This window comes from Zalophus californianus, chromosome 17, assembly GCF_009762305.2.
Source record: "Zalophus californianus isolate mZalCal1 chromosome 17, mZalCal1.pri.v2, whole genome shotgun sequence".
In the NCBI taxonomy this organism is placed as follows: domain Eukaryota; kingdom Metazoa; phylum Chordata; class Mammalia; order Carnivora; family Otariidae; genus Zalophus; species Zalophus californianus.
The window spans coordinates 13,084,423-13,100,796 of record NC_045611.1 but is presented as its reverse complement, the minus strand read 5'-3'; the positions used below and the strand labels follow the sequence as shown (position 1 = coordinate 13,100,796).

General features: G+C 60.6%; 1 protein-coding gene across 2 annotated transcripts in view; it reads left to right on the top strand.

Moving 5' to 3' along the window:
• VAC14 (VAC14 component of PIKFYVE complex) overlaps positions 1-16,374 on the top strand; it is a 102,034-nt gene that overhangs the window by 79,655 nt on the left and 6,005 nt on the right. For both annotated transcript variants that reach the window (XM_027618051.2, XM_027618052.2), the window contains 3 exons: positions 12,304-12,478; positions 13,856-13,974; positions 15,243-15,322. In XM_027618051.2, coding sequence (XP_027473852.1) covers positions 12,304-12,478; positions 13,856-13,974; positions 15,243-15,322 — 374 coding nt within the window. The remainder of the gene's footprint in view (positions 1-12,303; positions 12,479-13,855; positions 13,975-15,242; positions 15,323-16,374) is intronic.

Sequence of the window (16,374 nt, the reverse complement as noted above, 5' to 3'; positions counted from 1 at the left end):
TCTCGAGGACAGCGGTCAGGGCTCCTTTGGGACTGCTAGTAAGATCTCCCCATTTCTACCAGAGAGTGCCATCACTGAGCTTATGGCAGTAGCTCTGGGGAGGCAGTTTGGGGGCAGTGGTTCTCTGTCCCAACTGTGAAGGCCATTAAGAATACAGATCACCACTTCCTGGAGTGGGCCTGAGCATGGTCTTGGTGTCCCATATGGTTTCAGGCGATTCCAGCATATAGCCAGGTTTAGGGGTCTCTTGGTAAGGCACTGTTCCTGGCTTGGAGGGCCTTCCTGGTTCTGAACAGTGATTGCGTGACCTTGTGGGTGGGCTAGGACACTGATGGGCCAAGGGGTGGTGGCTCCCACTGAGAAGTGTTAGGGGGGCGGGGCAGGACAGAGAACTGAGGCTGCCACCAGCAAGCAAAATGGCAGCCCCTGGTTGGAGCCATTCAGGGCACATTAAATCCCTTAGAGGAAAGTCACCATGGGAACGTGAGATAGAGGCACATCGCAGTGCTTACCCAGGGCTCACGACCACCAGAACAACCAGCCCGTTTGATGAAGAGTTTGCGGGGGGGGGGGGGGGGGGGAGGAATTCTGACCTCAGTGTGGTGACTACGTGACCAGCAGGCTGCTGGGCTCAGGTTGGGGACATGGCTTTGAGGTGAGAGGGGCAGAGTTACAGGGAGGCCTCGGTGTCTGGGCTCAGTGCCCAGCATGGTGGAAGGGAGATGCTCACCATCTGGAAAAGTTTGTGGTCGTAAAAGCAGCAGTGGGGAGTAATCCCTTGGCCTGGAACAAAGCACTAGTTTGGGAATAATGGGATGAAGCAGTAGAAAATCTGACCAGAGCAACTTGGTAACAGGAAGACATTCGGGACAAGGGGTGTCCCCAGGTCATTCCCAGGTACGAGGGAGCAGCCCTGGGTGGGCTCCTCTGGTTCCTGGCACTTGTCCTACATGCTTGCCTTAGTTCTCAGAAGGTCACCCCCATAGTTTGAAGCGGAAACGGCAGAGATGCGGGGGGGCACTTTCCCTTTTCCGTCCTAAGACAGATTCTATGTCTCTACCTGTCTACTTCTGCCTGTGGATGTGTCACAAGCCATGGGGTGAAGGGTGTCCCTGTGCTGGACATTTGCATCGAGAGGAATTGGAGCTCTCAGTCAGATGGAAAGAAGAGCTGCACTGGGGAGGAGGGGTCTGTCCTGCAGGTGACACGCTGCATGGGACGGTCTGGCAGAATGGGACAGGAACTCCGGGTCAGGGGCTCTACTCCGCCGTGGGCCTGGCAGTGCTTGGCTTCACTTCGGTCCTCTGTCCCGTGAGCACAGGACCCCTGAGGACCTCCATGTACCTGGCTGGAAGTTGGCAGGGGCGTGGATGGGCAGGCACATCCAGGGCCTGACAGCAGTTTGCCAGGCTCTGTGGGTGTTGACATAGGGCAGTTTGCGGACACTTCATGGGCAGGGAGGCTAAGCATGTCCTTGGGAAAAAACCCTGCTTGGAAGGGTGGGAGCTCAGAGGTCTTCAAAGGGAGAGAAAGTTTCCATCCATGATTCTCTGATGGTTAATCCAGGGACTCAGACCTGTGAGCCTCAGAGCTGCTCTTTCCCTGGCCGTGTGGGCCTGCATTCAGAGCCCCAGCAATCACTGTATTGAAATCCCTCCTCCCCCCTCAGACCTCAGCCACCAGCTGGCCTGGGCCCCGCACTCAGGAGCCAGGGCTCCTAGCAGAGGTTTCTGGGAAGCTGCTGATGGAGTCACCTGCACAGAGTCATCCCCCACCCACCACCACCCCAACCAGATCTGAGTTTGGGTTGTGGCTATAGCAGAGCTGTGGGTGCAGTGCCCGGACTTGGGCTCCCACTCGACCACTAGGAGAAAAAGCCATGAGAACTAAGCATTAGCACAGTCAGCACTGTCCCGGCCAGGTGTGGCCTGTGTGGTCATTGCCTGCCACCCACCAAGGGAGCCCCGGGGTGAGAGTCAGGTGGAAGGAGCCGGTTTGCAGATAAACTTCCCGAGTCACAGGAAGGTTCTGGAGAAACTCGGGCTTCAGTCCATCAGAGGGCCCAGTGATATCTGCAGCCAAGGTACCCCCAAACCATCGGTCTTCCAGAAAGACCATATCTGAGCCCCTGAGCCAGCTGGGCCGTGAAACCCACGGGCTGGGTATGGGGTCCGGCAGCAGCTCGGAGCGTGGGGGCTGGGGTGGGCCACCAGACAGGGTTTGGCAAGGCTCTCGTTTGTGCCTCACTTCCATTCTCTGCTCAAAGGGGTGGCGGAAATAACACCTGACCCATGGTAAAGGGATTCAAGGTATGTGACATGCCTGAGGAAGAGAAAGCTGTCACAAACGTGCCGTGTGTGGTCGTTACGGGGCAGGAACCTCCGTGACAGGGACCCGGCTGTTCTCGGGGGCTTGCCGTGTGTCAGTGGTTCTTGGAACTGATTGTCCTAGAGACAGGATTTCCTTCGGTGAGCCTTCCCTTTGTTTTCATTTGTTCTAAGTGTTGAGAAGATGAAATGCTGAGGGACCGTGGGCTTCCCTACCAAGGGTTCCAGGCCTGGAGGGGTGGCCTCCAGCTCATACCACCTCCCCCGCCTCCTAATAAGCGCCTTTTCCTCCAGCGCCAACACAACTCAGCCCAGCCCCCAGGGTCTTCCCTGCGTGACTTGTGGTGTCCCAGGCACCCCCAGCACAGGGATCCCGCCCCTGCCCTCTGACCTGCATCCAGCCATATTTTGGGGTATCTCCACCACGTGGGATAGAAGGTGGAGCCTCTTTTCTGGGACACAAACCTGGACCTTGTCTGTAAGTCAGACACCTGCTGAGTCTCCTCAGAGGCCTCTCCTGGCAAAGTCTGAAAGCGCTTCAGCCAGCGCTAGACTCTTCACAAAAACCCCCCATGCAGTGTTCAAACCCACCTGAGCCCCTTGTAGTTCCTCACGCAAGCCAAGTTCCATAGTGGAAGTAATGCAAGCTGCCTTGCTCCTCCTGTCAGTTCATCCTCTCTTCCATAAGTATCCATCCCTGGGCCAGGCCTAATGGGGTTTCAGACACATTCTGCCTTGGGAAGCATAGGTTAAGAAAGGAGACACACGGCGCGCCTGGGTGGCTCAGTCGGTTAAGTGGCTGCCTTTGGCTCAGGTCATGATCCTGGGGTCCTGGGATCGAGCCCCACGTCCGGCTCCCTGCTCGGCAGAGAGCCTGCTTCTCCCTCTCCCTCTGCCTGCCACTCTGCCTGCTTGTGCTGTCTCTCTATCTGTCGAATAAATAAATAAAATATTTAAAAAAAAAAAAAGAAAGAAAGGAGACACACCCCAAGTGGATGTCGGGAGGTGAAGTTCAGGAGGGTGGAAGACCATGCGGAGCTGGAGGAAGGAGAGTGTGGGGAACTAGCACAGGTGAGGCAGGAGAGGGGTCACAGACCCTCCCAGGGGTCCTGCTTGGGGACAACTGAACAAAGGCCTGAAGGAGGCTGGCGCGGTCCCTACAGTTGCACAGTGGGCAACAGGCTTGGCCAGATTGAGAAGAGCACAAGGAAAATGGGGCCGAGTCTGTCACCTGGGCCAGGTGCAGGAGACAGCTTCTGTCCTGAGGAGCAGGCAGAGAGGGCCACCTGACCACCCTGGCAGTGTATGAGGCGGGGAGTCACCTCTCCTGGCTCTGCGCTGCTCTCATCTTGGTCCCTAGAGACAGCCCCAAACCTGGAGAGGGGTTGGCTGGCCCCAAGGCAGCTGAGACCATTTGGTTCTCTTAGCCACTCCCATCCAGATGAGGCCTTCGCTGGAGGTCTCCAGATGAGCCCAGCCCAGGTGTCTGTGCCCCCCGGGAGCCTGGCCGTGCTGCTCTTTAATAGAGGAACAGAGAGCTAAGTAGATGAAAAGCCCTTTTCTTCCTCTTCCCCATCATGCTGTGGCCCTCCCTCCATCCCTTTCCCCCAGCTCCTAGCAAGACCCAGAAAAACAAGTCCTTGTGCCTCCTCCCACCCCCTCCACCCCCCCCAAAAGAAACTTTTAAAACATATCAGACACATCGACTGCATTAAACACGATGAATTTTTAAGGCATGAGTTGGCAGGGTTACCATGGCTGCCTCTGCCCTGAGGGGCACACTGCTGAGGAGTGATTGAAATAAATAAAACAGATTTACAGTTTTCATACTTGGGAAGCAGGGAGCTGGAAGGGAAGAGGAGTGTGGGGCGGGGTGGGAGGGGGAGAAGTGGGGGCAGTGAAGCTCTGGAGCTTTCTGAACTTCAGATGGGAGGCCACTCCTACCTCCCTGTTCTAATGTTACTCTGACCTGAAGGCTGCTTTCTCTTTAAACTCCTAAAGGATCCCAGCCGTCGGGCAGGGGCAGGGCCGAGGCCAAGGCTGGAGGGCAAGCGGGGGTAGTGGGGGCATCAGCATGCCCTTACTTGGGAATGGCAGGTGGGGCTCGATCGGAGGGAACCAGCTTGAGCATCTTGCAAATGGCCCAGGGACCTGGGAAGGATCAGCTGACGAGGAAGGGGGCAGTTTCTGACCTTGGCAGCTTTGCTGGTCTTGTTTGCAGAAGGCACAGGGAAGTGGGTTCATGGGAAGAAGTGTTACATCTTCCCCAAAGCCAGTAGGGCTCAGTGGGAATGGTGGCAGTGGCTCTGGGCCCCTGTGTTTTCTATACTTGACATCAGGCTGCACTTGGGAGTTAAGGTTGTGAGACTCCAGGCATCTGCCAGGACAGCCCACGTCCTCTTGGCCTTAGACCACTGAGGGGATGTAGACCCCAGCCAGTGGCCAGAGTAGAGAAGTGAGGGCCTGTATCTCCGTGCGTGGTGTTGGCCTGGTCAGGACACAGGTGCTGGGGATGGAGATGAAGGAAGGAGGCCCAGCTACAGGGAGAGGGAAGGGCTCTAAGCAGAAATGATTTGGCCCTGCCTCCAAGGACACCTGCACCAGTGGTGCCTGGAACTTGTTCCTTGCCCCAGTGGGCCTGGCCCTGAGGCCACCTTGCAGAGGGCTGTGGGGGCCACCCCGCCCGGAGCTTTCCTCAAAGGCAGCGTCCAGTTCTAGCCTCAGCAAGGGAGCTAGAACCAGGCCTGCCTTCCCAGTCGCCCTCCACACCCCAGCTGAACCGTGTTCACCACCCCTGAGCTGACCATCCCCTCCCCAGGCCACCCACCAGAGAGCCGAGCCGCAAGCCAGGCCCAGTGCAGCTGGAGGCCTGGACCTGCCTGGGCAGGACCCAGGGTGCCAGGGGGCCCTGATGCCAGAGCACGGAAGTGGAGGTGGGGCAGGGCAGCATGGGCGGGCGGTTTAGGAGCCGCAAGCGGACCTTCCTGTGTGTCTCTGGGAAGCTGTTTACTGGGCCCAGCCCAGCGGGAGGTGCCCGATGGAATCAACCATGTGGCCCACCTCCCATGTGATACTAATGGCTTGGTTCCTCTGGGTCTGGCCGGCCCTGGAGGCCTCGTCCCCTTGATGGCACAGGAGATGGGGGGGGTGCGTTAAAGAGCCGGGGCACACTCCCTGAAGGCTCATTCTGACTTCTCTTCATCGAGGGGCAGTTGGCCCCGAGGGGCAACAGTGTTGAAGCAGGAAGGGAGCATGAATAGCAGCTGGGGGAGGCTGGGGGTGGGAGGTCCGTTCTCCAGCTTCTCTCTCAACACTGGCATCTCCTTCCACTCAAGTGTGCTGTTGTCCAGAGTCTCTCCCCATTGGGCTAGCTATTCTGTGTCCTCTGCTGGTGGCTTTCACGTCGACTTGGGACAGTCAAGAATGGAAAGGCCTCCATCTCCCCTTAAACTTCTCTTGAATCCGTCTGGGGCCCTTACCACATCCCTGTCCAGTAGCCTTGGGCCGAGTCACCAGCAGGGTGGGCTGTGCCCCCCAGCACCTGAAAGCCAACACTGTTGGGCCAGTAGGTGAGGGAGGCGCTCCTGGGCCCTTCAGGCTGAGCGCTCACCCCAGGCACCCCCTCCAAGGGTCAGACACACCATCTGCTTCTGCCTTTCGTCTCTCTTTAAAAAGCCAGGCCTGTGGAAGGAGAGAGGGTAGGAGAGTGGAGGGCGGCAGCCCCCAGCGAGTGTGGATTAGCTCCCTTCCCCGGCCAGCCCTCAGCTCTGGGCTCAGTGTCAGAACAGTTGGGGCGGGGGTAGTGGGGGCATCAGCATGCCCTTACTTGGGGATGCAAGCCGGAGAAGAGCCCCAGGAGGGAACCAACATGAGCGTCTTGCAAATGGCCCAGGGACCTGGGAAGGATCGGCTGACAATGAAAGGGGGGCAGTTCCTGACCTTGGCAGCTTTGCTGGTCTTGTTTGCAGAAGGCACAGGGAAGTGGGTTCATGGGAAGAAGTGTTACATCTTCCCCAAAGCCACATGGCAGGGTTCAGATTCCCCTGAGCGCAGCATGGCAGGGAGCCAGAGTGCTTCCTCCCCGAGAAAGGTATGTGTCCATGCTGGGACTCTGCCCTCCAGGGCCCATACCCTGGTATGGGGCCCCTGCTCCTGCAGACGGGCCTGGACCTGGGAAGGAGCCCATTGTCCAGCTGCCCCTCTCCCCTGGGCCAGCCTTGCCCTTCCCCAGGCCCTGGGGTCCTTCTGTCCTGAAAGGAACTGCTCACCCTCATCTTTTTACCACTCCCACCACCCCAACAGGCTTCCTCAATGCCGACCCCTATCCTTCATGCCTTACCCAGGCCCGGGAATGGGGGGTTGGGGCGGGGGCGGCGGTGCAGGGCTGGCCAGTTGGGAGAGAGGCTTCCGGAGGCAGAAGCAAACCGCACTTTGCACCCTCAGTGGTGATGGCCTCTTCTTTCCTGCTCTGCACGTGGCCCTGATGAGGGAAGGGGGCACAAAGCCGCTGGGCAGGTCTTATCCTCCAAACCAAGTCTTGGCCTGCCCTGGTTGGTGACCTGTCCAGGTCCCTAGAGTAAGAGCAGCCTGGGGTCCCTTTCCCACTGCCAGGACAGGGTACAGGACAGTGCCAGGCTCCCTGTCGGCCTAGTAGGGGCCAGCCTGTGCCCAAGCCTGCGCCACATGCCCTCAGGGCATGCCTGGCCTGTCTCGAGCCACCTGCAAGGCTAGTTGACACCCCCCTCCTCCTCCCTGCCCTGGCCCACAGATCACCTGAAGCAGGGGCTGTGGGTGGGTGCCAGACCGGGGCTCTGGAGAACATCTTCTACCGTTGGCCGCCACTGAGGCCAGTGGCCATTCAGGGCCGGAGTCTGGTGCACGAGGATGCTTAGCCGGTGTTAGTGGTTGAAGGGACTGTGACACAAAACTCACACCAGCCTGGCAAGGGCAGTGTGGCCATGCTCCAGGGTGCCTTCCCCTGGCCCTGCTATAGACCTTGGTCTTTTGAAGTTACCCCCAAGGAAGGCACCTCTATGGGGAGGCAGTGTCCTCTCAATCCACTAGGGAAAGTGGGGGTCCCTCTCGGGTCAGGCCAGAGACAGGTTGCTCCCCTAAAAGGGACCAGAGAGAACTGTTCCCTCCCTGGCATGAACCCAGACCCAGAAGCAGGGGGACCAGCTGCGCAGCCAAACAGGCGGCTGGAAGAGGGGGAGGCGGAGACCACCCACGGGGCCCTCCGGCCTCAGGTGAGAGGCCACCGCAGGGCACATGCGTGTGGACCCCTGCCCTCCAGCCCTGAGGTGGGCCTGCGGGCTGTGGCCTCCCAGACTCCCTGTAGGTTTCCCTCTGCCTCACCTCTCTGCCTTGTCCCTATTCTCCAAGCCATTGTCTCGTGATGAATAGTACTTTAATACGGGTATTAAAAAATACGGGCAAATGTTTAATGCTTGCAAGCTGTGTTCATTATTGATGCTGTGCTTGAGAGCCAGGCAGGCAGCCCAAGCAGGGCCGGGGCTCAGCAGAAGTGATGACGCTGCAGCCCTGCGAGGCAGCCGTCTGCCAGGCCCCCGCTGGGCACGGATGGGCACCGGGGAGGCAGAGTAGGAGCAGGGACTCAGGTTCTGGAAGTGGACTCTTCTGGGTCTGGATCCTCCCTCCGCCCCTGATCAGCTGTGTGCCTGGCAACATGGTCCTCTCCATGTGGAGTGATACCCCCTGCCCCGCATGGCGTGAGGACTCAGCAAATGCCCCGGGAGGACCCTGGGGCTGGGCCTCTGGAGACTCAAGGCCACCCGTGCAGGCCATTTCATGGGCTCGGGGTTGAAGTGAAAAGTGGGTGCCTCCCTCTCCCCCCCCCCCACCCTCCCCCTTACTACTCAGGAAGAGGAATCAGCATCCTGCTCAGGTACTCAGAGCCTTCCAGGCTGCGGCCCGGCTGACCTACCCAGATTCACCTTGCCCTGCCCCCTAAAATGCCCAGGACCCAGTGAGCCCACAGACGTGAGCTGCTGTCCTTTCCGTCAGCCCTTGCCCATCCCACGAGGGCCCATGTAACCCCCTCAGCACGGTGCCTGGCGTGTGGTAAGAGCTGCCAGTGAGCTAGCTAATACTTCATTGTTCCTGCCTTCTGGAGGCTTCGTGACCCAGCACTCTGGGAATTGTTTTCCTTCTCCCCAAAGTTCGGGTGACCTTGGGATGGGATGGCAGAGGCTGGATAAGAGGAGATGAGGTGCAGCCCCTGCCTCCGAGGGTGGCCCGGCCACAGGGGTGGGGGGCAGAATAGCCCCTCCAGCCTCTGCCCAGCAGCCTCCTGGGGTGGGGAAGACCGCGCTGCTGAGGCGAACGTCCAGAGCACAGTGGGGCTTGAGGCCAGCTGGAGGGTGTGCGCCCCCCACCGCCGCTCCTCTCTGAGGGGCCCTTTCCTGGCTTCTCTCCCTTCCGCTCTTTGGTGGTTTAATTAGTGGAGCTTGGGGGCAGCTCCTCGGTGCAACATGTCATGCCTGTGTCCTCACAGCACGCGTTCAGGGGTCTGCTGAGCTGAGCCGGCCTCCCGCGTCCCCTGGGCTGGGCAGCCGGGCCCAGGATGATGAAGGCGGAAACTTAACATCTGGGAAGCCGCTCTCCACAGACAGGCGTGCACAGCAGGCCGGGGCTGCCCAGGATGAGCGAAGGGGGTGTGCCAGAGCGGGGCGCAGGTGTAGCTCTGCGCCTTTGTCCAGTGTCTCCACGCGGTGACGTTCAGCAGTAGTTAGCAGCTACCCAGTGCCAGGCCCTCCTCATGAGGGTCACAGCCAGGACCCTGCCCCTTGCAGCCCCCGTTCTGGAGGGAGAGACAGTGGGGACCCAGTAGACAAGTCTGTCACCCAGATGATCCAGGTAGTGAGAAACGCTCAGAAGGACACAGGACTTTCCTTAGCAAGGGCTGGTGGCAGGAGATGTGCACTGGACAGAGGCGTCCCCAGGGCCCAGGGTTGTAGCTCACACCTCCATGGCCAGAGGGGGCCTGCCGTGTGCGGGTCCCTCGGTAGAGCTTTTCACGCCAGGGCAGAGGTCAGGAACAGAAGGAAAGCCCAAGGGGCCAGCATGTGGTGAGTGAAGGAGGAATCCTAAGAGCTGAGGTTGGAGAGAAGTGACCAGAAGATGCAAGATCCTAGAGGCATGGTGAGGAGTTGCAGTTTGTTTAGATCCCATGGGAAAGCACGGGGGGCGGGGAGGGGGTGGTGGGGGGCATGTTCTGATGAGCACTTTCCAGGGCTTGCGCTGGTGGGCAGTCCACTGGGAGGGTGGACTGTAGGGGTGAGAGAAGCAGCAGGGAGACCAGTGAGGAGACGGCTTGGCATTGACCAGAAGAGATGGCCACCACTTGCCGGGCTGTTGGGTGCACTGGACAGAGAAGCCACGGGTTCGAGGACGACTCCTTCCTTGGTTTGGGTGGAGCAGCTGCGTGGCCGGGACAGTGACACTGCTTCCTGAGGTGGGAAGGCGGGGAGCCGGAGCGCTGTGCCGTGGCCCTGCCGAATTTGCAGTGCCTGTCGGGCAGCCGCCGATCTAGAGATGGCCTTGAAAAAATGGCACCAGGCGCGACTGCCGAGAGAGGCAGACGAGAGACAGAGAGCACGCGTGTGCAGGGCCACCGCAACACGAGAGCAGGAGCAGTCTCTGAGGGAAGGGAAAGCCAGGACACTGTGCTGTCACTGGTGGCGAGAGAAGAGCATTTCTAGAAAATTCCACCATCCCTGACCTTCTGTAGCACCAGCAGTGTTACGGGGTTCTGAGGGACACCAGGAGGCCTTGGCAGCCGCCTGTCCTCACCAGCACCACCCCCTTTGCTTACCCCTCCACACTTCCCCAGCTGTCCTCACGTGAGAGCGCTGCCCCCGCCCGCTGGCTGCCACACGGCCCTGTGCCCCATGGTCCCTGGAGAGGGCTGCCTGGCAGGGCCTCAGCTGTTGGCCTCTGTCATGGAGACGGCAGCAGCTGCAGGCGACGGGCATTTGTGACCATTTGTCAGAATGCTCCCCTTCCTCCCTGGCCTGCCCTTCTGGAACATTTCTATCCCACGGCCCTGGAGACAGGGCTTATCCAGGGATGGGAGGCCCAGGAGGGGACAGAAAGTACTGTCTGTGCTCTGCAGAAAGCCAAGCTCCCTCCTATGAACTGGCCGTCACCCCACCCACAGCACTACCGGGGTACCCAGGGAGGGTCCCGTTAGCCATAGACTGTGCACCCCGCCATGAGTTGTCCCCAGTCGTGGCCGCTGTCCTCTGAGTAGCCCCCATTATGCAGGGGATTATAATCCCCAATCAGGAGGTGAAGAAATTGTTGGCACAGAGACGCTGGGGTCACACAGCTCGTCGGATGATCCAGGCCCTGGGTGCGCACAGGTGAGCCCGGGTGCCACCCAGGCGATGGCAGAGCCCATCCCACGCCACTGTCCAGCCCCACCCCCCGCCCCAACAGCCTTGTTTCCACTTCTCTGGCGCATTCCTCCCCGAGGCTGCTGGTTCCAGCTGGGCCTGGGCTGGAGACGGCCTGCCCACTGTTTGCACTTCGTGGTTTGGCCACTCTATTACCAAATGCTCTGGGATTTTTCTGGAGCCGGGGGTGGGGAAGAATCTTCTGCTGTCTGGCCCCAAGGCATGGCTTGGGGAAGCAGGAAACCAGACCCTGATAAATGCAGAGTTTAGTACGAGTTCAGTGGCCTGGGATAGCTACATGTCCAGCATCTTGGCTCCAGATGTGGTTCATGTTGTCCAGCACACTAGACCTTGAGGCCCCAGACCTTTGTGCCCACAAGCCCATGTCCAAGTCTGTGTACTTCCCAGGAGCAGGGACGCAGAGTCAGGCAGACAGACTTGCACCCGGATGGGAGACGGGGCAGGTTGGAGAGCTGGATGCGGAGCACCGTCAGTAGCTCAGTGGCCACACCCCGACAGGAAGGCCCCACCTGCCCACTCCTTGGTTGGCCCTTCTCAGTTTGCAGGAGCCTTGGGATCCCTAGACTCCCGACAGGAAGGCTCACTCGTCACCTCAAGGTTGGTTGGGCCTCCATGGGCGCCATGGCAAAGGAGGCAGGTCAACAGGCTTCCTCCAAGCCTGTCCTTGAGACCTGCCTCTCACTGTTGACGTCATCTTGGCCCAGGGACCCTGGAAAATCTGCTTTTCTCCATTCTCTGGATTTCCTGTTTTCCTTTTTATAGAATGGAGGCTCCTTTCCACAAAGCCTAAGCCTTATCCCTGCAGGACTTCCTAGAGGAGAGATGGTGGCAAGAAGTGGCCCTAACTCATCCCGTGACCTCGGTCAACTCACTTTGCCTCACTGCACCAGAGCTTCCTTATGTGAACAGCAGAGATAAAACTCAGGGTTGTCAGAGGGGCGGTCCATCCCACAAGCACCTACCGAGCCCCTGTAGCCAGGAGGCACCATGCGCTCCAGGTGTTGGGGGGGCCAGGCACGGGCGGTAGAGCCGTGAACAACACACACAGGTTCCTGAGCCCAGGGGGGCGGGCAGGAGCCAGTACATCGGTGACCAGTGCATGTGTTATTTGTCACATGAAGACTGTCTCTATCCAAAAAAGTAAAGGCGGGAAGGAGTAGGGAGTACCTCGGCACGTGGGGGACGTCGCTGTGGCACGCGGGAGATCTGGAAGGTTAGTAACTCGGGGCTTCTGTGGCGACAGTGGTAGGCAGAGGCCCACTGTTTCTTTAGAATTCCATTGTGGGGCCTGGGGCAGGGGAGGGAGGTCAGTCCAGCCCATGGCGCTCCAGAGTTGCTGGGCCAGAGTGAGCAGTCCTGGGAGGCCTGGGGCCAGGCCCGCTGTGAGCAGCACCCCACCGTCCCCAACAGGCCTGAGAGCTGGGGTCCCAGGCCAAACCCAGCAAGGAGCGGATTTCGTCAGGATGCTGCAAGACCAGGGAGAGGCTTCCTAGGTTAAGCCCAGAGGTTCTGTAACCTCCCCTCCGCCTGTTTTCCAGGCAACTCTGCCTCCTGTTGAACGCAGAGAACATCTTCCACTCGATGGCAGACATCCTGCTCCAAGAGGAGGACCTCAAGTTCGCCTCCACCATGGTCCACACCCTCAACACCATCCTGCTCACCTCCACAGAGCTCTTCCAACTGAGGAACCAGCTCAAGGACCTGAAGACTCTGGTACTCCGCGTCCACGGGCTCGGGCCCCGGGTTTGGTCCTGTGCACACACACGTGGGCACACAACCGCACTAGGCTGCCCCTCGCCCCAGGAGGCTTCCGGGGGGAGACGGGATGGAATCTGAGATCTCCGGGTCCAGTGTAAACTACGGACACCCCCGGCTTGCTGCTCAGTGCCAGCCACGGCAATAAGTCAGAGCCGCTTTGCTGGGAGCCACCCGCTGCGGAGATCTCTGCCCGCAGAAGGCTCTGGACTCTACTCCAGGGTCCACATGCCCTCCCTGGGCCGCCGAAGACCATGCATTTTCCACTTGTTGACACCCCACCCCCCACCGCACACACCGAGCGGATTGGCTTCTGGGACCGAGTGGCTCACGCCTGCTGGGCCGTGCCGCCCTGTGTGAGTCAGGCTTCTGGGGTGTAATGTTGCCACACGTCAGGGATTGTTGCTCTCCCTACCCTTCTCCTCAGTCCTGGCCCTTCCCTCGGTCAGTTGAACACATCTGTCTCACAAGGCCAGGGTGTCCTAAGCCAGGGTGTCACAGTGCTGCCTGGCCCAGGCTCTGGATAAGGACCCAGCGGGGCTGGTCAGAGAGAGCAGGGGGCTGCTCACTGCTCTGCCATCCTACTATGGGGGGACACCGGTCAAGGGCCGGGCTTCCGAGGGCCTCTGGAAGTGCTGGTGGTTTCATTCCCCAGTGTGGGCTGTGGTCTTCCCCGCCCATCCCCCTCCCCCGCTCACACCCTGCCTCTGCTCTCTCTCAGGGAGTCTCAGGGACATCCAAGGCTGCTTCAGGGCATCTGGGGCCAGGCAGCTCGGACTGATCCAGGCCACACCTCTGCCTTCTTCCTGTGGTTCTTTCCAGACAGTCGCAGAGGACTTAAGAATTTTCCTCGGGGCAGGGGCTCCCTGGGTGTGGGCTCAGCTCCTGGGCAGGTTCCTGAGTACCGGGTGGGCTGCCGAGGAGAGAGGAGAGGTGGCGTCTCAGGATGAGACAGGATGCTGGCCAGGGAGAGCCCAAGCCCTGAGGAAGCCTCCCGCCTGCCCAGAGCCCCGCCCTCCCAGCCCCACGGGCTCTGGGAGCACAGCGTTCTGAAGAGGACGATTACCGTTGTTTGCCGAGGACAGGCTTACGCCTGAGCAGGCCCTCACAGCCGCCACCACGTGGCTCCGTGGGACTGGGGGTAATGACAGGGTCTGAGGAGCTGTCAGCGTTTCCTTTGTGATGGCTTGTGCCCAGCTGGGCCGCCAAACACAGCCCCGGGTGCTGAGCTGGCCCCCCGACACCACGCAAGGGCCCCTGGAGCTCAGGCCCCGTGGGGTCCCGCGTGGGAAGGAGTGGGGGCTGTGTCAGCTGCTCACACGTCTTCCCCCTCAGGAGAGCCAGAACCTCTTCTGCTGCCTGTACCGCTCCTGGTGCCACAACCCTGTCACAACGGTGTCCCTGTGCTTCCTCACCCAGAACTACCGGCACGCCTACGACCTCATCCAGAAGTTGTATCCTTCCCGAGCAGCCGCTGAGGGACGGCGGGGGGGGGGGGGGGGGGGGGGGAGGTGCTCCCTTTCTGCCCAGGTGGTGGGCCCAACTGCCACGCTCCCGCCCCATCCCCCTGCTCGGCCGCCAGGCCGTGTGCCCTAAGGACCTTGGAGGGCGCCGAGAGGCGTGTATTGGAGAGGTGCTGCTGGCAGCAGACAGGGTCATCTAGGTCTCGGGGCAGGGAGCTGCCCTGGCGGAACCCTGTAAGCCAGGGATCGAGGCTGAGGGGTGCTGATGGGGCCGTGTAGGTGAGGGCGCCCCAGGGCGGGGGCAGGGAGAGGCCCCAGGAATGGGGAAGGCGCGTGGACTGCAGCGGGTGGACCTAGGTGTGAAGACTTGCGGGCTTGAGCTCTGGTGTTTGCAGCATTGCTGGTGAGGAGCTCAGGGATCTTGTGGGGCCACAGAGCCAGAGGGAGCCCAGGTTGGCAGTGACAGAGGGGAGAAGCGGGCTGGGTGAGAGGCCTGAGCCAGAGACAAGACCCACAGCACGCCTCAGGGCCTGTGAAAGGCATCCAGGGGCCGATTAGTCACAGTCCTTAGAACACTGAAGCAAACCAACTTCCTCTGTGAATGCCTGGCATGTGACCCTGGATCAAAGAGCTACTTAGGATGCAAAATGGGCCTCCTTTCCTGATGGGACCAGGAGTTGGGGGTAAGGAGAGAGGGGCCCTGAGGTTCCTCTTCTGAGGCTCAGTGTGGCCTTGCCTCGCTCCCTGACGGTGCCTGCTCTCCTTCCACAACCTAGATTTGCTTTCTTCGGCCATTGGTGTGGCCCAGAGAGTGCAGGCCACACACTTGCCGCAGCCCTGACCTTGGCCCTGCTGACAGGCGTCCACCCAGGCAGGACCTTTCCTGCTCAGCCTGCTCCCCGCCCTCCCTCCACACCTCCCCCCAGGCTGCAGGGCTGAGATAAGAGCCTTTCAGAGCCAGGAGGGCGCAGAGGAGAGAGGCCTGGAGCAGAAGCGGAGTGCCCCTGCACGGGGACACCTGTGCCATTTTTCATTTAGAGGAACAGAGAGGCGAAGAGGCAGATAGACTGATGTCCCCTCTGTACCTTTGTGCCTAGCCAGAGCAGGTTCTGCTTCTGAAGCCAGGGCTCTGGGGGAAAGAACATGTGTTCCCAGCCCCTGGGTCCCAGCTCCCTGGTTGCCCCCACCCCAGCAGAGGCCCCCCACAGAGACGGGCTGTCCCGGCCCAGTGGTCAGACTTTCCTTGACCACCCACCCAGCGGGGACCTGGAGGTCACGGTGGATTTCCTTACGGAAGTGGACAAACTTGTGCAGCTGATCGAGTGCCCCATCTTCACATGTAAGAGCCCTGCTTCCGGCCGCTCTGCGCTGCCTCTGGGAGGGGGCGGGGAGCACACATACACACACACACACCCCCGGGGGTGTTTCCTAGAACATCAAGAACAGAAGGCTGGGGATGACAGGGCTGAGGGGTCCAGTCCAGGCATCAGGACGGACGCCTGAAGGTGGGTCTCGTGGACGCAGGCCAGCGGGTGGCAAACCCAACCCCCCCCCCCCGAAGGTGAATAACATCCCTGCCGGGGGGACCAGAGGAGCTGGCCCAGAGCTGTTTCCAGCCCCCCTGCAAGCCCGGGCTCTCAGAAGCTGTGGGGCCCCGCGGGCCCACAGGCAGGGCCTTCTCTGTGCCCGGGAGCCACGGCCTCCTGTCTCTGCAAGGCAGAGTTGGCGTTTGCTGGGAGCAGCTGGGCAGGAGCTGCTGGATAGTGACGTCCAGGCTGAATGTGCAGAAGTGGCCGCAGGCTGGGGCGAGCACACCTCCTGCCGCCTCAGCACCTACAGTGCTTGCTCTCCAGAGCAGGCAGCCCGCTGAATAAAACTGCCGCGCTTACAGTAAGGTCGGGAAGCAGGGAGGCAGCCCTGCCGGTAGCCTCCTTCCTGCCCAGCTGGTCGGCCTGGCCCCCTGCTCTCTGGTAGCACCTCTGACCCGCCCGAGCCTCTCCACGCAGCCAGGCACCAAGGTGGTAGAGGCCCAGGAGGGAGACCCTGTTCCCAGCAGAGTGCATCGAAGCCTGTCCCAAGTGGTCCCCTGGCCTGACATCTCACTGCCCCAAGGGCCTCCTGGGGCAGCCGGGCCCACCCTCTCCTGAGGTCAGGTCCAGCCTGACCATGGAGAAGCCACAGGCGCCCTCTGACCGGGCCCAGGGCTTTGTGGGGGTGACCGCAGCAGATTCACCCCGGTCCTGCTCAGCACCCATCCCACTCTGGCTTGCCTGGCCCCCCCCCTTGGGGTCCAGAGTGGGGACTGGACTGGAACAGGCCCACGCTCTTGCTGGAGTGGCCAGGCCCAGGGAGGACTGCGCAGGTCTCTGCTGGCAGTCTTCCCCCCGCCAC